Source organism: Montipora foliosa, chromosome 6, assembly GCF_036669935.1.
Source record: "Montipora foliosa isolate CH-2021 chromosome 6, ASM3666993v2, whole genome shotgun sequence".
Taxonomy (NCBI): Eukaryota; Metazoa; Cnidaria; class Anthozoa; order Scleractinia; family Acroporidae; genus Montipora; species Montipora foliosa.
Genome location: NC_090874.1, coordinates 48030163 through 48052662, shown reverse-complemented (window position 1 = coordinate 48052662; position 22500 = coordinate 48030163). Strand labels below are relative to the sequence as shown.

The 22500-nt window shown below is 39.5% G+C and overlaps 2 protein-coding genes across 4 annotated transcripts in view; both read left to right on the top strand.

The window, feature by feature from the left end:
• Positions 1-1348: 1348 nt before the first annotated feature.
• Positions 1349-10818, top strand: LOC138004912 (tetratricopeptide repeat protein 28-like). The gene is made up of 4 exons (XM_068851211.1): positions 1349-1465; positions 1870-1944; positions 5536-7982; positions 8701-10818. Coding segments are annotated over exons 3-4 (2376 nt in total). The 5' UTR covers positions 1349-1465; positions 1870-1944; positions 5536-5607; the 3' UTR covers positions 8702-10818.
• Positions 10819-18536: 7718 nt separating this feature from the next.
• The window catches only part of LOC138007543 (putative neutral sphingomyelinase), a 6983-nt gene continuing 3019 nt past the window's right edge, over positions 18537-22500 (top strand). Inside the window, exons 1-5 of one of the 3 annotated variants that reach the window (XM_068854519.1) lie at positions 18537-18602; positions 19633-19729; positions 20053-20129; positions 20359-20542; positions 22076-22288. In XM_068854519.1, coding sequence (XP_068710620.1) covers positions 18547-18602; positions 19633-19729; positions 20053-20129; positions 20359-20542; positions 22076-22288 — 627 coding nt within the window. In that variant the 5' untranslated portion in view covers positions 18537-18546. Of the gene's footprint in view, positions 18603-19632; positions 19777-20052; positions 20130-20358; positions 20543-22075; positions 22289-22500 lie in introns of all 3 variants that reach the window. The other 2 variants (XM_068854520.1, XM_068854521.1) reach the window with 2 other exon arrangements.

Here is a 22500-nt window from a genome sequence, read left to right as displayed (position 1 = left end):
AGGTTTTAATAACTTCAAACAGCTTACTAGCATAGACAGAAAAGAGCAGCGGTCCTTCATGACCCTTGAGGAACACCGAATGATAGGTGAGATCTGTCTGACAGTTCTCCATTGACCGCAACACACTGAGAGCGACCAGACAAGTAGGAGGCGAACCATTTGAGAACATCTCCTGTGACACCAAACGACGTTTCTAGGCGCCGCAAGAGTATGGCGTGGTCAACCGTATCAAATGCTGCGCTTAATCAAGCAATACCAGCAAAGACACGTGCTGGCGATTCATGTCAATCAGGATGTCGTTAAGAAGGGTGTCTTTAACTATTTTAAGCAGCGCCGTTTCAGTATTGTGTGATTTCCTGTAAGCCGACTGCAAATACAGGAAATAGTTCATTATCTGTAACGCGGGTGTACAACTGGTCAAATACTGCCCTCTCAGTAATCTTGGATACAAATAATAGATTGTTGAGTGGTCGCAAGTTCTTGTAAGCAGAGTCCTTGGCGCCCTTTTTAAGCAAAGGGTTTACGATCGCTTCCTTCCACTTGGAAGGGAAGTGAGCAATACTGAGACAAAGGTGCATTTACTATTTTCGTGATCACAGGAAGTAAAACATCTAATGAATCAGACACCAGATCAAAGCACCGCACCGCACCGCACCGCACCGCACCACCATAGCTAAAACTGTCTTCCAAAAAAATGGTATTGGAACAGCAAGTTTGTTCACGGTGTCCCTCGGTGAATATTTAGTAGCCGCGTCAGATCGATTGATAAATACATCGCTTCGATACTCGGGTGTATGACCATTTAAGGATTTAAAGACCATAGTGATTTTCTGCTGCCAACCCAACTTGCTAAACTCGAAGATATGGTAAGAAACAGCAGAAAAACGATCTTTAGAAAGTTGATTTTCATTCTGATCAACAATAACAGATTTGGTTTTTGTCTATAGCCAAAGCGATCTTCTAATGGAAAATTGGGTGCTTGGTTTTCGAGTTGGGATTCCGCTTCGTTTTCGACTTAGGGTGCTTATTTCGATTTCGACCTTTTGTGTGCTTCGTGCTATGTTCTTCGTTTTCGAGTGCTTGGTTTTCGATGCTTCCCCTGCCGTAAAGCTCTGAGAGCAGAATAAATAAGCGTGCTGGTTTAGTTAGCTGTGCATGTTTAATGGCAGTAAGGCTCATAATTATCTAAATCGTCGGGTACTGTTAAAGCCGGAGACTTTTTTTCTTTTATCTTTACTGGGTGTAATTTCATTTTCCGTTTATTTGTGATAATGCTGGAGTCCAAACAATGTGATATCACAGAGCTGATAATAGAATGATTTCCGCTATATATTCAAAACTGCAACTGAACAAATCACTTTCTGTGCCTTCGCCAAGTAAACACGACTCTCCCAAACTGCTGTTTTCTTGTTCTGCTGTAATCTCTGAATTGTTTAAACGCAGTCTTTTAAATTATTTGCAAAAGGTAAGTTAAGTGCTCCATAGGAGAAATCAATTCTATGGTCAGATTGTTAATTGAGATTAGGTTGGCTCAAGAAATGCTCTTCTGTTTGCTAAGCTTATCAAAAAAAATTCTTGTCACTACATCACTATATCTTAGAACTCGATTTTAAAAAAAAAATGCGTGCGTTTTGCTTTGACACCATTACAGCTTGTTATAGTTACTTTTTTTAAAGTTTAATTCATGCTAAATGTTCTATATTAGTTTCACACTGTGACAAAGGATCGGAAACGAAATGTATGTTTCTAGTACAGTGAGGCAAAGAAAGTAATTCGTGAGGTACGGACCATTCCAAGAAAAAAGAGTATTTCCATTTTGTTATTCATGTTTCTTTTTTGCTTTTTTTTTCCTTTTCTTTTTAAAATCAGACTGCAGATTTCGTTCTTTGGTCGCGCTCTAATTACTATGCTGTGTCTTTCTGAGTGACTCACTGAGGAAAAAAGGTCAGTAATTTTCAAGTTCATCCTAATGATTGTAAATACTTTAATACTTCAAGAGTATTGAAACTAGCGCTGTGTGCTTGACTGGACCGGTTCGCCAACGGCCGATTAAAATTCAGGACGAATTAACAATATCCTAGACCTGCAGGCTTTACAAAACAACCGTTACGCTTGTTTGAATTGAACAAAAGTGTCAGGCGCGCTGCAGTTAAAGTGCCACTATGATCAAAAAATCATTTCTGTTTTTCTTCAGATTTTCAGTGTGTTTGCTTAACACCTCACTGGCAAAATTTTGAGCTTGGATATTTATCCAAAGGCTGTTTACTTTGAGTGTAAATTTTGGATTTCACGGTCCGCCAATACTCACGTTCAAAACTAACCGATGGGACCTCAGAGGGTTGGATCTAGGGAAAGTGACGTCATTTACTCACCAGCTTAAAACGCAGGCCGTTTTATATGCAAAACACTGGTTTAAAAGTCTGAAAGCCCGAAACTCCCGTGCTGCATATTAATTAACTAAAGCTTCGTACTCATCCATTGCATTCTTTAACTCATGAGTCTTTGTCGTTATTTTCTCCTCGATCCAGCTCTCTCAAATATTCAAAGTTAGTAATGGCGGACCATTAAAAAGGAAAATTCTAGTTATGGACGTTCGCGCCAAAATCTTCCTACGGTGAGATTTTCTTCATTTCTCGCCTAGAGTTAGGTCATAAAGTACATACTCCAAAAATGAAAAAAAAAATGGGGGTCACCGACTTTGTTTTGGAGAAAATGGCAGTGGAAAAATGCGTTATTTTCGAGAAATCGGTCATATAATAGCGAGATGTAGGCTCATCTGCTCATCCATCGAAAATCATAAAAATAAACTGTTGGAGTGAAAGTTTCCGTGCATAGGTTTTTAGGAGTGAGATTTTTAGATAATTGTATGCCGCTAGGGATGTGGTAAACAGTAGAGTTCATCCTCGACGAGCGTTTTCGTAAGCTCTATCCGTTGCAACCACTACCAGAATTCGATGGCACGAGGAAAGAAAATGTTAAAAAAAGATAACTTCTTACGGTGAGAATTTTTTCATTTCATCGTATTTTGTAGATAGTAAGTAAAGTAAGTCATTCATGATTAAAAAAATAGGGGTCACCGATGATCTGAACCAGTAAAATCGATGTGATTTTGCAAAGCTCTTGGAAAAGTTCGTTTGTCACGCTTTTGCATGACCTGTCGGGCAAGGACTGGAACCCAAGAGAGGATCGATCGTTGAAGAGATGAAAGGTTTTTACCAGGAAAAAAACCTTTCTCGAGCATAGCAACGAAGTTTTAAGCAGGGGTCATCTTCATTTGGTTGGTGTTTTGTATAATATCTCTCCATTGCCGTCATGCTCATCCTCTGGAGTGTGTTTTTTTGTGAAATTCAATCGCTGATTGTTTCCACGCAGGTCCGCACTATTCGAGCGGACGAGGACGAAAATACTGCTCAATTTTCACGAAAGTAAAAGAAAAGAACTTTAAAAACATGCATTCACGTTGAACTTAAGTTCGTAGGGTAATAAAAACATTAAAAAGAAACAGCCCCATTAAATTTACGCAACGTTTCGTCCTCGAGTTTTCCAAACTTTCAGCCACTAGTCTACTCGATCAGCTACCTTTTCCAGAGCTTTTCCATCCTCACGCTCACTTCTCTTTGAAGTTTCATGATGATTCGAAAATAAATGTGCCATTCTTTTGCCGGCCTGGAATTTTTTCCTCGGCGTTTTTGTCGCCATGTTATTTTAACTGATGCTTGAAAAATTTGTATGAAAGTCAAGTAGACTAGTGCACGACTGATAAAACCTCGCGAATATCAGTCGTGCAGTAGTCCACTTGACTTTCATAAATATTTTAAATCAATTTTGACTGATCACGATCTTCTCTGATCCAACGCTGTGCAAGACTTATAGTCCACGGTTTTTGCAAAGGTTTTAAAACCTCAACTTCACTAATGCTCGAAGTAATGCGTGACATATTCCAGTCGCGTTACCTGCGCAATAACGTTGCCCACAAACAATTAGCGCGAACGTCCTTAAAATAAACAGGTGTCTTTTTGAAATCAAGGCTTAAAACTTGGGTCGCTTAGTGTTTAGTTAACATAGTTTTGAAATCCAAAAAAAATAGGAGAACTGATTTTTTGGTCATAGTTTTTCATAAGTGGAGAAGTAAAGCGTTGATCGATATTTGCTTAAGTCCTGCTTCGTGGTAAACTTGAGTTTTTATCTCATACTTTCTTGTTTTTTGAACTTATTCGAAAACTCCATCCATACATGACTATTTAATTGTCGCTATTCTTTTCTCGTGACAGTTCACTGTCCCGCCTTATCCGGATACCACTCATGCATTTGGTAGCAAAATCTTTCTTTCTGGTCTCTTCAACTACCTTAAGTCCTCTGTTGCGATGTATTACCATCCACTTAGGGACGATTTTATTTTTGGGGGATCTGGATCTCTTACATTGAAGCCGAAAAGACAAACTAGAGGATATGTGTTATTCACAACCAAGGCATCCACAAATACCTATAACATGAATATAAGTTTAGTCCATATCATGCGTACGTCAACAAAGTATTTTGTTCAGATATTCAGTTTGTACAAGGGGAAGGGGGTTTACAGTCTCTAATAGACCTCAATGCCCCCCCCCCCCCCCACGTCCCCCTCAAAAAGGCTTCAAACACAAATTATCATGTTCTTTCCCAAACCCAATGCAATTCCTTTCTACATGTGAAGGACTTATGATGTTTCACAGTTTGTAATTTTAAAGCTCCAATAGCTGACAAATAAATTCTCTAACTTGCTCAATGAACCGTTGATCCTTGGCGTGCATTCATAACTTATTACGAACACCCAGTCAACTATGATCAAAAAAGTGAATAGGACATTTTATGACGAGTCCTTTCCCTTAAGTTCTTCTTTGCTTAAGTTGTCATTGTTCTGGGTTTTTAGTGATAAGTGACGTTTAGACCTCCGATTAAATGAAACGCGTTTTGTCATATAGCCATTGGTAAGTCAAATGCAAAACAAAGTGGCATGAATGCGAAAAGATTCAAGAAGCAATTTTTCAGAAGGAATATTTAAAGCTCTTGTTCTTTCCAAAGCGTTAGTTCACTATTGTGCTAGCATTCTGGCTCACTCGGTTTTCATTGGCAATGCGATGCTAAATTTTGCAACTGCCGAACTCGATATGAGTTATTTTATTTTATTTGTTTGACGATTAAGCAAGTAAAGCACAACTGTTTTGCTCAGTGTTTGACTTGTGAAAAAAAGAAAGGGGAGGGGGGGTGGGGTTTGGAGTTATTGGTAAGCTACAGTCATCCATAACCTCTTCTTATTTTATGCTTCTCGCTCTGTTATCTAATTCTGTGGCCGTTTTTTGTAAGAAAACAAATGAATTATTTCATCTAGAATCGTAATTGATTTCCTGCAAAGGTGAGGGCAAATCCCCCGTGTTAACCCGTTGATACCACCCCTTAACTAATCACCCTGGGAGGAATAGGGTGGGAAGAACGTTTTCGTTTCGAAGCTAAAAAGCAGACTAAACATCAAGCGTCTTTATCTTTCTTTCCTTCCAGCTTCATTTGACATCGATTTGACATTGGATCATCCTATGGAAAAAGTTTTAATTGTCATTTAGTTATTGAAGAATGGTAGATAGGAAGTTAGAGGCTGTAGAGCAGCGAATGCTAGAGCTTGCCATTGCGATAAGTGTAGGAGACAGATATCGTGAAGGAAGGGCTCATTTTCATCTCGGCGGTGCTTACCTCAACCTACCTGATTATCAACAGGCCATAAAAAGTTATGCACAAGCATTACATATTTTCATAGAAATAGGCTGCAGGGCGGAGGAGGGATCAACCTATGGAAATCTGGGAATTCCGTATCTTCGTCTAGCTAATTTTAAACAAGCCATTGAGTACTACGAAAAACATCTTAGTATTGCTAAAGAAGTAGGTAATAGGGCTGGGGAGGGATCAGCTTATGGAAATCTGGGAATTGCCTATCGCAATCTAGGTAATTTTAAAGAAGCCATTGAGTACTACGAAAAAGATCTTAGTATTGCCAAAGAAGTAGGGGATAGGGCTGGGGAGGGATCAACCTACGGAAATCTGGGAAATGCCTATTGCAATCTAGGTAATTTTAAACAAGCCATTGAGTACTACGAAAAGCATCTTAGTATTGCTAAAGAAGTAGGTAATTGGGATGGGGAGGGATCAGCCTATGGAAATCTGGGAATTGCCTATCGCAATCTAGGTAATTTTAAAGAAGCCATTAAGTACTACGAAAAACGTCTTAGTATTGCTAAAAAAGTAGGTAATAGGGCTGCGGAGGGATCAACCTATGGAAATCTGGGAAATGCCTATCTTAGTCTAGGTAATTTTAAACAAGCCATTGAGTACTACGAAAAGCATCTTAGTATTGCTAAAGAAGTAGGGGATAGGAATGGGGAGGGATCAGCGTATGTAAATCTAGGAAATGCCTACTGCAATCTAGGTTATTTTAAGGAAGCCATGGAATACCATGAACACAGTCTTAGTATTTTCAAGGAAATTGGAGACTTTCTAAGAGAGGGAATCGCGTGGTATTCGCTAGGTCATGATCATGAATTGTTGGGTTCCTTGAGTAATGCACTCAGTTGTTATCGTTCAAGTATAAAACATTTTGATGAAACAAGGCATAATCTGAAGTCAGAAGATGAATTAAAAGTAACTTTTCGTGATTCTTATCGCGTGGCATACACTGCTCTGTGGAGGACACTTTTGAAGAATGGAGAGATTGAAGAAGCTTTGTATGCTGCTGAGAAAGGTCGAGCACAGGCTTCGAGCGATATTTTGCAAGATCAATACGGCATTGACTCTCAGTCATTTTCTGCACTTGCTCCGAATCAAACTCTTATAGCTGCATTAGAGCTTTTACCTTCACAAGCCGTTTTTGTGGCACTTGACGAGAACAAGATCACGTTTTGGGTGCTAAGAAAAGACAGCAAGATCAGCTTTCGACAAAACGAAATCGCAAATGGAAGTGCTGATTTGTTGATGGAAACTATTTTGAAAGGGATCGGCGTAGGGGATGGTGTCAGATGCGAGAATCGTTCATTGGATCCACTACGCGATGACCTGTCTTGCAGCAAAAAACCTATCAGTGAGAAAGCAGTTGTACCATCTTCATCCTCCGTTGACTCTTTACAACCGTTGTATGATGTCTTACTCGGGCCAATTGCAGACTTGCTCCAAGGAAATGAGTTAATCGTTGTTCCCGATGGACCATTTTGCTTGGCTCCATATTCTGCGTTGAGTGAATCTATCAGGATCCGCACCGTTCCCTCGTTGACTGCTTTTAATGTGATCGTTGGTGCACCTGAAGACTTCCACAGTAAGACTGGAGCACTGCTTGTAGGTGATCCGTGGTTGAAGGAAGTTATTAACAAGAAAGGGGAACCCATTTTTGAACAGCTTCCGTGCGCAAAACAAGAAGTAGAGATGATTGGACAACTTCTGCAGACAACACCGCTGACTGGAAAAAGTGCCACGAAAGCTGAGGTGCTGAAAAGTATGAGATCAGTTGCTTTAGTTCACATTGCAGCACATGGATGCCAAAAAACGGGAGAAATTGCTTTAGCCCCAAATATCGAACGGAAATCGCAAATCCCCAAAGGGGAAGACTTCATTTTGAAAATGTCGGATGTTCAGACAATTTCTCTTCGAGCAAGGCTAGTTGTGCTGAGCTGTTGTCACAGTGGCCGGGGGGAAGTGAAGTCTGAAGGAGTGATGGGAATTGCAAGGGCTTTCCTGTGTGCTGGAGCTCGGTCTGTTTTGGTGTCACTCTGGGCAATTGATGACGAGGTAACGTTGCTTTTCATGAGGAGCTTCTACCAGCACCTGGTAGATGGAAAAAGCGCAAGTGCAGCTCTTCAACAAGCAATGAAATCTTTCCGAGAGTCAAAGCAGTATTGCTCTATAAAGCACTGGGCGCCATTTTTGCTGGTTGGCGATGATGTCACGCTGGAATTTCCAAAAAAATGGTAGGTGAAGTTCGAGTTTAACTCAGAAACAAGAATACTTTCAAATTGGAAAATTGACGATAGGAATCAAATAGGCCTAAGATGGCATGATAACGAGATGCTACAATAGACAAAAGTAGTTGGGAAGGTTATGTAAATGAACCGCACCATAGCTGTATGTACTTCAACCCGCTTCTGTTAAAGCGCAAAAGAAATAGTTTCACCTTTTCTTATATAGACCCCTCCCCTCTATTCAATGTTGGAGGGTAACTCAACAATTTCCCACTAAAACCATTCAGCTTTGCACAACATTGAATGAGGGGGGAGGGGAGAGAAGGAATGAAGACGTCAAACGTGCTAGCCTTCCCAACAGATTTGTCTATTATCGTCGCTTCGTAGTGTAAAGAATTCAAAGTTTCCTCTAACACGCTTTTGTCATAAATGTAATTTCCACATGCTTTTCACGCATGCACAGTAGCATATTTAAAGGATACACTTCACATTGGTGGAAAAACTGTTTTCGTTCAGCCTTTTCTGAAGATGGGTCATTTATCACCTCGTGATGTCTCTGTTGGTGTTTCCGTTCTATGAATCTCCCATAGATCTCTAAACGTCATCTTTTGTAAGGAATTCGAAGACAGCATCGTCCTGCAGGTAGCCATTCGCATCGGCGCATTGTGTATACTCAAAAGAACCAGCTATATTTAGAGCTGTTTTATTTATTTTTCTCTTTTTTCAGAATCGATGTCAAAGATGCTAGAAGACAACCTAGCAGAGCCGGACACTTAAGTGATTGCCGAACTTGTAAAAACAAAAGTAGAACGGGTTAACAAACATGGTTTTACCAGTAGAACAAGCTCCAAAGGCTTAGTAGAAGTTTACTGCTTTAACTAAACCAACAGACTGAGATTATTGTAAGTGAAATTATGACAGAAAGCTTAGATCTATAGTAAAATGCTAGTTTTACCCGTTATTTTTATACTTCGTTTCTCATATAATCTCAAAGGTCAGTGTTGCTCGAATGGCGATCAAAATCATAGTGCTATAGTTGAGTTGCTAAAAATGATGTTTTATTTAGTTCTTTGAAACTGTTTTTGTTCTATGAGTGTAAGCCAGTTTCGAAAGAAAAGAAAAAAAACACTTTTGCTGATGACCGTTAACATCAGACTTTTACCGTCATAAGAAAAAGAGATGTGTCATTTGCAACATTCAAAGATCACAAAATAGAAGGGAAACGACGGGTAAAATTTTTTTTCCTGTTCTTCTGCATAACAAATGAATAAAATCGTCAGGAATAAAGAAGACGTTTTTCTTTTCTTAATAAATTTCCAAGTTCTTTGTAGGGCTTACTCCCTCGAGTTATCGGTGGTGTTTTTAAGCAAAGTGAAAGAATGTGTTTGCATTCGAAAGTAGTTCAATTCTTGGAATAATAGTTTTTTGGGAACTAACAAATCGGCTGCAAAGTTAGAAAAAAATCTCTGGAGCATATTCATAGCCACCTTCACAACTGGAAAATTTTAAGGTGGCTCTGAATCCGCTGCAGAGAATTTTTTATACCTTTGCAAAGAGTTTTATCTTTTCTTTCACTTTTTATCTTAGCTTGCTAACCGTCCACTTTTGAGCAATAAAAAATGGGGGTCACGGAGTTCGTTTCTGAGATACAAGCTTTTGAAGACAAAATATAGGGCATTTTTTAGAAGGCATTTTCGTTGCTATGATAAACTTTTACGTCACATTAATGAGCGCACCTTGTTAAGAAATGATTGGTGTCTCATTTGGTACCACAACATTTGATGTTATGTGAAACAGCTGGGGTAGATTCAATCCTTCCAAATAGTACAGTTGGTTGAAACTTTTGGTTTGAGCCTCAAGGGAACAAAAGGCTACAGGCAGCCTATAGTATGGCCTTTAATTTAGACCATTTCCGTCGCAAGGGTCAAACTGATGGTATTTGGAGACCATGGTCATGTAACGCAACCGAATGTTCAACTTACGTTTTAAACTGAAACTCTAATTTAATGTAAGGCTCTGTTGCATTTTGCGATTTTTCATGCAATAACGAGACAAGTTGCAAGTTGCACACTTTACCACTACCAAAAACAAGGTGAGACAAATTGCAAAACCCTTCGCGGAAAGTAAAATCCATTGCTACTTTGCGCATTGTTTTACGCAAATTAGCAACGAAGGTTTCAAGCGATGCGTGCTGTGAAATCTGCCCTGCAACTTGTGTCGCAACGGATTGCGTCATCAGCCAGTGAAATGTTCCTTTAACCTCATGAGATCATCGAAAGCGAGACAAATTGCAGGAAACGTTGCCCAGTGTAACAGACCTCAAGCGAATAGCTTTGCAGTGTGAGAACTCTTGTCGAAACAAAACTGAGAGACAAGTTGCTGGAAAAATTGCCGAGTGTAACAGCGCCTTTATGGGTCAAGTAAGTAAGAAAACCATCTAACGTTGGATAAGACAACTCACTCTCCATTTGCTTATCTTATAACTTGATTAGAAATCATAAATATGGTCAGTTTTACAAAATGCATAAAAATATGTCTTCCAAACGCACATATAAAATAAGTTTGTGATGGTAGAGATCTGTAGTTTAATGTTTATTTCTTTGAAAAATGTTATAAAAGCATTAAGCACCCTGGAAAGGAAAGTGATTAGATGTAATAATTGTGTGCATATCTGCAGTTTGTAGGTATGGGCACCGATTTTAAAAGGGTTTCCTTTCAAGGGCGTTTCCTTTTCGATATCTTCGGTCCAAAAGAGTACAGATGATTGTTATTAACTTCCAGTTGTCAACAAAAAATCGATTCCTGAACACTACTGAACAAAAGGAAACCAATTAAACCAATTTTTGAAAATAACAAACGGTTTAATGCCCAAGGAAATAATTTGTGGAGTAACTTCTTGCACTAAGTATAGGCTATTACTAGTATTCTGTTGGGTGGTTGTCGTTCTCTCTCGCTCCAAACATTCGGTTCTCCCTATTCACCAAGACTCCTGTTGATCTTGCTACCAAGGTTGCAGAAAGAGGACTTACAGAAGACGCTTCCCTGGGACAAAGAACCTCTTAACCCTTGAAAGATTTAGTTGATCTGTTAACTTTTAATCTCAACACCACTCAATTTGTTTATAATAACACCTGCTATCAACAAGGTGCAGGGGTGGCGAAGTGGTGAGAGCACTCGCCTTCCACCAGTGTACCCTGGTTCGATTCCCAGACTCTGGCGTCCGTGTTGTGCTCATTCTGGTATAATTTGAGCGATCTCTTCTACCTGCACAAGTTAGTGGACAAAGCTGTTCCTGACCGTTAAGAGTGATGACGTTACAAGATGGGACCGTGGATATAGCTGGACGTATTTTGCAAGATAGTAATCAAAGGCTTTGAGAAAAAAAAAATTGCAAAAACTCTGTTTGGGGTCCCCCGTGCTACTTTCGATCCAAAGAGGGAGAGATTAATCGGTCCTTGAGCCATACGTGATTAACCCCTTGACTACGGTAGCTCCTCTATTAGTGTACTTAAAACTAAGGATAGTCTATTATTGTATAGTTGTGATTTTTTTTCCTTGTTCTTGTTCATGTGGTAAACAGAGTTAGTACAGAACGCATGCGCATTCCTAAAATACGTATTAACCCTTTGGCTACTAGAGATTTGGCCGAAAAACATGTTTTGAAGCTAGTTGAGGGGCTTTTTGGTCACTGTCGTGCTGTTTAAGAGCTAAACCTCCCTACAAACCCGTTTCCAGGTTGTACACTCCGCGGCCTTTTCAGCCAGGTGCAAAATAAGCGCTTGCAAAGTTCGGCATACGCAGAAAGCAAAATTTCGACATAGTTTTGGGGTTTAAAAGTAGCTTAACACTTTTGACTTTCACTTTTCGCTTTCTCTCCTTCCCTCTCTTTTCGCTTTCCTTGCTTCGTTTTTTTTTTCAACTTGGTGGGCTTTATTTTGGTAGGAAGAGTTTCTGAGAAACCTTTCATCATCTTAGAATTAGGTGCTTAGAAAGGTAGGTGGGTAATGGAGCAAGCTTTTCATGGTGATTTCATGCCAGTGTTACGTGGTTTTTTTTGGCCGTTTCTCCAGTTTCCTTGACTGAATTGTGCTCATTCTGGTATAATTTGAGCAATCTCTTCTCCCTGCACAAGTTAGTGGACGAAGCTGTTCCTGACCGTTAAAAGTGATGATGTCACAAGATGGGACCGTGGATAAAGCTGGACGTATTTTGCTAGATAGTAATCAAAGGCTTTGAGAAAAAAAAAATTGCAAAAACTCTGTTTGGGGTCCCCCGTGCTACTTTCGATCCAAAGAGGGAGAGATTAATCGGTCTCTGAGCCATACGTGATTAACCCCTTGACTACGGTAGCTCCTCTATTAATGTAATGAAAACTAAGGGTAGTCTATAGTTGTGATTTTTTTCCTTGTTCTTGCTCATGTGGTAAGAAAAGTTAGTACAGAACGCATGCGCATTCCTAAAATACGTATTAACCCTTTGGCTACTAGAGATTTGGCCGAAAAACACGTTTTGAAGCTAGTTGAGGAGTTTTTTGGTCACTGTCGTGCTGTTTAAGAGCTAAACTTCCCTAGAAACCCGTTTCCAGGTTGTACACTCCGCGGCCTTTTCAGCCAGGTGTAAAATATGCGCTTGCAAAGTTCGGCATACGCAGAAAGCAAAATTTCGAAAGTTTTTGGGTTTAAAAGTAGCTTAACACTTTTGACTTTCACTTTTCGCTTTCTCTCCTTCCCTCTCTTTTCGCTTTCCTTGCTTCGTGTTTTTTTTTTTTTTCAACTTGCTGGGCATTTGGTAGGCTTTATTTTGGTAGGAAGAGTTTCTGAGAAACCTTTCATCATCTTAGAATTAGGTGCTCGGAAAGGTAGGTGGGTAATGGAGCAAGCTTTTCATGGTGATTTCAGGTCAGTGTTACATGGTTTTTTTTTGCCGTTTCTCCAGTTTCCTTGACTGTATGTGGGTTGACTTTCCTGGGTGCTATTCTCTGCTCTTAGAAATAGTTGTTCTTGTTGTTGTAGTGGTAGTGGTAGTGGTAGTTGGAGTTATAGTTGTTGTTGTACTAGTTGTAGTGGTTGTAGTGGTGGTGGTGGTGGTGGTTGTCATGGTGGTCGTGGTCGTGGTCGTGGCTGCGGTGGTGGTCGTGGTCGTGGTGGTCATGGTGGTCGTGGTGGTGGTCATGGTGCTCGTGGTCATGGTGGTGGTCGTGGTAGTGGTGTTGGTGGTCGTGGTGATCTCGGTGGTGGTTGCGGTGGTGGTCGTGGTCGTGGTGGCCGTGGTCGTGATCGTAAATATCATCTCTCTCTTTTTTCGTCTATTAATGTTTATTGCAGCTTTTCCAGTTGGAAACATGATCACAAGAGCATGCCTGAAGAGTTGTTTTTGTGTGACAAGTTTTTTTAAATCAAGTGACTCTATCTTGCTTCCATATCCCTGGTTACAAATGCTACTTGTTATTTCATTTTGTTTTTACACTAGAATAGAACAATATCATAGGTATGGTGTTGTCTGCTGTTCAAAGATCTAACACATTTATGGACTGTATCATCGAAATATCTGATGGTTCCTTGTATTATACGTTTTCCTGTGTACATTACGATGTTGACTGTAGTCACTTACGTGACCAAGATGTGTATGTAACTGTTGATTAAATGATTCTTCTACATGGATAAGTAAGTTTCCATTGTACTTCCATCTCTTGCACGGGTCAGTGACGATCGTCGCCAGATGGGATGCCTCACCTTTTTTTATGCTTAAGAACGAGATATACCGAAGGTTTTTAGTGCCACTGTTTGAACTTAGCCATTGTAGCCACTGTTTGCGCAGACAGCACTACAAATGTCAGGGAAGGTAGAGAACGAGAGAATTCCATTCACATTCTCACTCACTGTTTTTTCACCCCCACAACTCTGCAGTCAAAACCATCATTTCCAATAACTTCAAATTACTCCGCCAATTATGACGACGAAGCAGTTAAAATCTCACGGCTTCCACATACAAATATAGCTTCTAAGCTCTGATCCCATTAGCAAGACTCAAAGAAAGGTTAATAGAATGTTAGTTGATTTCAAGAAAGCTGACAGGCTTAGTCTACGTACAAAAGTTATAGTAGCGATGGCTTATGCCCTTTGGTTTTATGGTTGGCCAAAAATCTTCAATCATGGAATTCCTTTGAGTCCTATGGTCTCTTTTGTCAATTCTCCTACTTATACGATTTCGATTTCTCTTGCGGGCGTTTTTATCGCTTGTCGATAGAAACAAAGATTACACGGCTACGAATTCCTGCATGTGAGTGTCCGGATTTTGTTAGAGGTACAACTCTTGACGCAGAACGCAATTTGGTTTCGTTTCACGTTGTCTCTCTATTCACCAAGATTCCTGTTGATCTTGCTACCAAGGTTGCAGAAAGAGGACTTACAGAAGACGCTTCCCTGGGACAAAGAACCTCTTAACCCGTGAAAGATTTAGTTGATCTGTTAACTTTTAATCTCAACACCACTCAGTTTGTTTATAATGGCACCTGCTATCAACAAGGTGCAGGGGTGGCGCAGTGGTGAGAGCACTCGCCTTCCACCAGTGTCATATGTGGGTTGACTTTCTTGTTTCTCTTCTCTGCTCTGAGAAATAGTTGTTGTTGTTGTTGTTGTTGTTGTAGTTGTTGTAGTAGTTGTAGTTGTTGTAGTGGTATTGGTGGTGGTAGTGGTGGTGGTAGTGGTAGTGGTGGTCGTGGTGGTCGCGTTAGTCGTCATCGTGCAACAAACTTGCCTCGTTTTACAGCCCAAATTATTTCAATTTTACGCGTGTGAAAGAGGCTAGTTAGGCTAATTAACACAAAAACGAAAGAATAATTTGTTGGCGGCCATTTTTGCATTGGGTCAATTAACTTTAAAATACCTCAAAATGGGACAGGACATTACAAAATAATTAAACGTGTGAGACAAAGGGTCTCTGCTGGCACGACATCTGGGTGACCCCTGAAATGGTCTTAATGACCCCACTTGAAAAAATTAACTGGAACGCTGCAGTTCAATACCACCCAATTAAGTGCCTTGTGGATGGAACGGGAACTGGGGATGTACAAAAAGAGGGAAATGCTGGTCATCAGAGACAGTAGTGATGAGAAATGAAGTGCCGAACCGTTGCCGACGGGAAAACAAACTGTAAGGAATCATAAGTACTTTTAAGTCCTTTCAAGGAGAAAGCTTATCCAGAAAATTGCTTCAAATATTTAGGCTAATGTAGGTATCTTTTCCTGAGACTGATTTATTTCAGAGAGTTAGATTCAGTTGCACGCTTACCTTGTTCGTCTATTTTTTCTGGCCATCGAACTGTAATATTAGCATTTCGGCCTCGGGTATCGCGTTTCTAGCTCCCTGATTGGTTCACTCATCTCGGTCATACCGTATAACCTAATATGGAAGCTGATTGCATAAGTTTTGCCTTGGTTTCGATTTTCAAGAGTTCAAGCGTTACGAATTTAATGAAAATTTAACAAAACAATTATTCCATTGGCGCTTGTTGGATATGAGACTGGTGATAGCCAACTCAGAACTACGCGCCTCGTTGGCTATTTACCATTTCATATCCAACAAGAGCTAGTGGAATAATTGTTAACCATTCGGTGTCCGCTGCCCAGCCTGACTCAACATCAACAGATAGCCGTCTGATGACCTGGCGTGTGACTGATAGTATCATGTCGCATGTCTTTCAAATTTTTCTTTGTTATGTAACAAATGAAAAAAGCTGGATCTGAAGCTAAATGTACATCAACCACAGTTGAAAGCGAGTCCAAGGGCGAAGTTTTTGTTATGGTAATTAGTTCTAGCTTCCATTTGAATGAAAACTAATTTACATAACAAAAACTTCGCACTTAGACTCGCTTTGAAGAGGAGGCAGGTATGAACTCGGAAAAGGCCTATTATTTTTACGTTCTAATTCACTCATTCACATAAATTAGAAAACAAAAAACCAACCCATGTTATTAAGGCTAAACTATAGAATACGGGGCCACTTTCGAAACAAGCAAGGGCACCCAACGAGCAAATTAAGCCAAAAGCCTTTGATGTAATATTTCAAAAACGAGTGAGAGTGTTTCATCAGGGTTTCCAAACACGAGAAAACTGATGAAAACACGAGGCCATAGGCCGAGTGCTTTTATTGTTTTCGAGTGTTTGGACACCCTGATGAAACACGAAGCACGAGTTTGTGAAATTGCTTCTCAATCGTGCATCATTAACCAAGAACAATGAAAAAATTCTCACTTATTTTGGCATCTTACGCGGAATATAAAAAACTTTTTTTGTTCTTTTTCAGTAATTATTGGCCTTTGTTGTCAAATATTTTAGCAGTGTCACAAGTCCCTGAAGACCGTCATTGTTTAAAGCGGAACACATATACATCCCTTGATCTCAATTCGGTCATTCTTAATGAGATATGGCGTTGTCATGTTTTCGGCAAGCCAAAACAGCCGAAGAAGAGGTTAATCTGGTCCAAAACTGGGTACCCAAGTCCACTCGTTACAAAAAGAAATGGGCCTTTGGAATAATCGAACAACGGCAGAAACAGAGATTTATTAAAATACCTGTTGTTGAAGTCAGTGGCTTATTTAAAGATTACGATTACCATTTGGTTCAGTTGCTTGATACATCTTTGTTTGTTCATGTTGGTGTCTGTTTTAAGTATTCAAATATGTGTTACTAATATTCAAATTAAGAAATGAGTTTGCTAGAATTTGATACTTTATCAAACTCTAGGGTTTGATGCTTTATCAAACTCAAGGGTTTGATATTACGTGAAACTCATGGATAGTGTGTCATTCCAGTGTTTCACCGGGGTTTCAAACCACATGCACGTGACGAAATTGGCGTCTCTTGGTTGGATGATCACATTATGAATTATTAATGAGTTTGAGAAAGACATTTCCAGGCTCTTGGTAATGTATAAAGACTGTTCAAAGAGGTGTTTATCACCTAGAAGAATTTGATCTGTTCGGATATCTTAGCTGAAAATTGAAGTGTCCGAGAAATTTAGGGAACGATATCTTAATTTTCAGAAATTGCTAGCTGAACGTGCCCTCTACGAACTTCCCAATGAACCATTTGCTCATCCGAAACTGCTAGGTGACCTTTTTAAGTGCCGAAAATTGCAAAAATATCCCTTCCGAAAACGTAAGGGACTACTTTTCCCTGGTTCAGTGCGAATTTTTTTAGATGATGTGTTAGTTAAGAAATCTATAGCTGTTTGGCAAGGTAGAACCGAAAATTCTTATAACAGTTTGACTCTCTCGAACACATGTTTCACCGAAGATTATCGTTGGGTGCCCGTGCATATGCCTGCTGGATCGGCCAGCTGGCTGCAGATATTTCTGTTGGTCTATCGCAACTAAGTTACAGCGCATTTTATACAGCATTGTTAGTTTTGCTTTCTTTCTGCGTAGTTCTAAATTTTCCCAACCAAGTTGTTCCAACATTTTGGTGACACTGGCAGATCTTTCGTAACAGTTTAGGACATAAAGTGCTGCCCTACGCTCGACCATTTCCACCTTATCCCTATTCTGTTTGGTATAAGGGTCCCAAACAGTTGAAACGCATTCCACAGAGGGCCGGGCTAAGCTCTTAAAGGCGATTGATTTTAGGTCTGGGGAGTTAATTCTGAGGTTCCTTCTCAGGAAGCCTAGAGTCTGGTTTCAGTTTAGTTGTAATATTCAAGATATGTTGATTGCATCGTAGATCCGATGTTATTGTTTCTCCTAAATACTTAACACAATCAACCATTTCCAGAGTGTATTCATGGTTCAGTGGATTCTATTTGCGGGACACACGCAGAACCTGTCATTTGTTTATATTGAATTCCATGAGCCACTTGGTCTCCCTATCTTATAACCGTTGACAACCACGAAATTGTGAAATGGCTCAAATCGCGTCGGATCTGGAAAATAACCACACAGGAAGGAAGCTATCCACGATGGCAATAAGGTTAGGCTTTTTAATTGAGATTTATTTCATATAATTATCTTCTTCAGCTTTTTATCGGGATTCTCATACAAATCCTTATATTTTTGTCGGCCACGCTCAACTGAGCTTGGGGTGCCTGTGGTACACTACCTAAATTTAATTTATTTCTGTAGAAAATATACCATCTTTGCTAAATTTTATGAATTTATGCTCCAAAAAGTGCTAACATTTGCTAATTATTCCGTGGCAGTGCTCGTTAGAACAATTATGCATTTTTTCTCCGATTATGCCAAAAATTAGGCCTAGCCAAACCTCGAACCCAGGCTCAGGCCCAGGATCTCTGGGCGCGATCCATTTGAGGAAAACTTCCAAAATTTTCCTTCTAGAATCAAATGGAATAGTCTTTTCCGGAACGTTCATTTCGGAAATTTTGGTCAACCTCTCGAAGTTGACCATTTTTTCCGAAATGTCGGAACTACCGGAAATTTGGGAATTTTCTGTTCCATTTTGGCGGTTGGAAATCCGGGATATTTATCCAAATGGCTGATGTGAAGCGGTCACCAAACCCGGTCTTACATGGCGGAGATTCGTCGTTACAATTTGACTGCTGTTGTATCGTCGGCTCTTTTATGAAGATGGCGGACGAAATGCAATCAACTTTACGTGTTTTAACCCTGAATTGCTGGTAATGTTTTTTTTATCTAATCCCTTTTTTGTCATTCAAGTTGTTTTTCTTTGGCTTTCTAGTATGTAAGGTGTCATAGCATATTTGGAGTGGCTTTCAGGTTAACGAATCGATCAAATAGACCTTTTCACGGTTTCTGACCCCATATTGGTTGGGGAGCAAACACAGCTGAACACAGCTTAAATTACAGTGAATGTATGGGAATTTTGCCGACTTCAAACCATTATAAATCCTTTAAGGTCTAACGATTGTGGAAAGCGAGAATGCCTCTCAAAACTCACTTCTTTTGAGATTATTTTCGTGAAGTATGACGATCAGAATCAAGCTATAACGACCGTAAACGAAATTTGTAATATTTTCATATATACCCTTGTAAATAAGATTATGCAAATTCCCACGAAGGTTGAAGCATCATGAGGAGATTTCTAATATCCAATTTTCAGACTTTGTGCCTTGCGCAATGATGTAATTTTTCGTTGAGTGAATGACATTAATAAAATGACTAAAAAAGTTTTACAGTTTTTAAAATCTGCTGCATTGCAGTGGAGGTTTGAATTCGGCCAAAATCCCATACATTCACTGTAATTTAAGCCGCATTTTCCCCTGACCCAGATGTTGTCAGGAACCGTGAAAAGGTCTATTACGAAGGAAGCTTCTTCGAAAAAATGAAAATATTTTTAAAGTTAAGATGCTGATCATCTCAGTTATTAATCAACGTTACTTTAGCAGCAACGAAAGGAAAGCTTGAACAGGATTCAAACCTCTGTGGTACGCGTGCAGTGCTCATGATCAAGTAACATTGATTAATGACTGCGATGATCAGCATCTTAACTTGATTCTCTCCACGGTTCAAATATACATGGCCTTCATTTAGAAACTTTCATCAAGATATTTTTTGCTTGTACCCCACAAAGGGTCTTGCTTATGGAAGACAATGACAATGTGAAAGAAAGAAACAGTATGACAATGAAACGTTTCTGACTTTCGTTTTTAATTGTGCACCTGCTTTATATGTGTGTATACATTGCAGGGGTATACCTTATGTGTCAAAGATGTGGGAAGAGCGTAAAATCTTAATAGCTGAAGAGCTGGCGAAAGGCTGTTATGATGTCGTGGCTCTCCAAGAGGTATATGATAGCAGATGCTATGAATTATGGTCATTTTCTAAAGTCAGGTAATTTGCAAAGGTCGTCCCAGAAAAAATCCTAGACTCTTCATGATCACCACGGAAAGCATTGTATTTTTGGTCACTTGGGATATATTATTCTTTGTTTGGAGTTGGAGTTGTTTTATTTTCTGTCTTTTGTGTCTCTTGTTTTATGTAATCTCTGCTCTGGTACCTGCATGCAGAAGAAGCCCATCTCGATAAGTGAAGTGTTTACAAAAAGCATGGTAACGAGATTCAAATAAGTTTTCAGAAGTATTTTGAAAGGTTTGATTGTATGTACAGATTTGGAGGAGACGTGATTTTGAGCTGATCAGTCAGAAGGTTCGCAATGCCCTTCCACACTCCCATTACTTTTACAGGTATTCTTTCAAGTTAATTCTGGGTATTCACTATTTTTTCAAATCCCATAATACAGTTCATTTTAGGGGTTATTTGCAGAAAAACAATGGATAATTAACTTGCATTGTTTTTATGTAAAAAACCCCACAAAAAGGTATTGCATTATGAGATTGGGAAAATAGTCAATATAATATTATTTTCTTATTATCTTTTCACTGTCGGTAACTGTATTTTTTTTTTTTTGTCCAGTGGTGTCATTGGTAGTGGTGTGTGTGTCCTCTCCCGATATCCTATTGTTGATGCCTTTACTTACCGCTATTCCTTAAATGGCTACATGTACAACATCACCCATGGTGACTGGTTTGGTGGCAAGGCTGTTGGTTACTGTGTGATTGATCATCCAAAACAACAGATTCATTTCTTTGCTACTCATGTAAGTTAAGGCGGGTCTACAGTAAACTCAGGTCACATTCTACAGGTCTAGGTTTCATATTCCTACTCCACTGAAGAACAACTAAACCAAACGTTTCCCCTAGACTTGAAACCAGCGGGTATTTTTCACGGGGGGTAGGTACAAAACACATGTCACAGGTCGTTGTTTTACCAGCACAGAAAAAACCCAGCCATGTACGAATGCTAACCTTAGGCCTGAAAACTTTTGTTTAGGCCTAAGGTTAGCTTTTGTGAATGTTCACAATTCTTTCTGTATTGGTAAAACAATAACCCGAGACCTCTGTTTTGTACCTGCCAGGTCACAGGTCAGGTTTACAAGTCACTGTTGTAACACTGGTAAAACAACCCTAACCTTTTATTAATGTTAACTGTAGGCCAAAAAACATTGTTTTGGCTTAAGGTTCCATTAGAAAAGGTTCGGTGTTGTTTTAGTGATATTCAGACAATGACCTGTAAACCTGACCTGTGACATGTAAAAATTCCTGCCTGACCTGAAACAACATTTAAGTAGTCTGATTTGGTTTCGGAGTGTTGCTTATTTATCTGTAGCACGGTGTTGACATGTACACTGACCTGTGACCCATGACCTGTGTTTTAGACCTGCTGTGTAAGTTAATTTTTGTTGTATTGAGACATTCTTACCTTAAATTAGTTAGCAAAGCTGCTATTAGGCATTAGCAGAAACCCATAAGGGTTGAAACGTGTAACGCGCGTTCACAGCTTCCGAATATTCAGTGCGAACTGATTGGTTAAATGTTTCAGTGCTATTTACCATATTTGGAAACCCCTCGCTCTTGTTGTTCCAAATATGGTACTTAGCAAATTGAATATTCAGAAGCTTGTTTCCCAGCATACAAGGGGCTGTTACACGTTTCAACCCTTATGGGTTTCTGGCATTAGTTATTGCACTTACTATTTGCAATTTATTTCAAAATAATTAATTCTAAATTTAAGTGCAAAGCATTAAAGGAGACTATCTCCAGGAGTGTTGCCACATGGAAGTGACCTACACTAGGTCATGTTGCCTATCTAAAACATTTTGTTATTGTTTCCTCTTGTTCTGTTGGTTTTTCTTTACCGCCAAAACTTTCTGTGATTAGCTTAAGCTAACCATTTAAAACCTTGGAACTAAACCATTCCTTTAGCTCCCAAAAAAGTCAGGATCACTTTAAAACAAGTGGAGGATCCAAGTGTTACCTTTTTTTGTTATCAACATGCAAACCTCAATAATGCCTTTTTTCATTTCTAGTTCTTGTTCTTTAGAGTTTTCCACTAACATAACTTATTAGTGTGTAGAATCAGGATTTTGGTTCACAAGGCTTTTTTGCACTTTGTCTGCAAATATGGTGTTGGAAATTTTGAGGTATCATTTTGTCCCACTTTTGACAGAAACACCCATGCCTTTAGCAGAGTGAGTTGGTTTAGGGTTATGAATACTGGAAAGATGACTGGTATAATCAAATGTAGTCCTAACACCTGTTTTTTGTTGCATCTCATTTACAACTCTCTCAAGATGCATGCAGAGTACGGTGAAAGTCACCAGTATGTGTCACACCGCCTTGTGCAGTCTTACCAGCTGTCACAGTTTATTCAGCATCTGACGCAGCCCACTGATACTGTCATCGTATGCGGGGACATGAATTGTAAACCATCAGAGTTGTGTTACAGGATTATCAAAGATGTCACTGGATTAGTTGATGCTTGGGGAAAACATGGACAAGTTAAGGTGTGTTTTTGTGTAACTAAAATATTAAAACTTGTTCAAGACCAGTCATTTCCAGGCATCAGCTTTGTTATTTGGTGGGGAATCCTCAGGCTTTGCTTCATGCTCAACATTAAATTTTTTTCATTGTTTGCAGCACCTTGCTAGTTTTCTTCATCCTCCTTTAAATTAATTTTATGTCAGAAGTATCATCTTTCCGATATCACTACCATCCA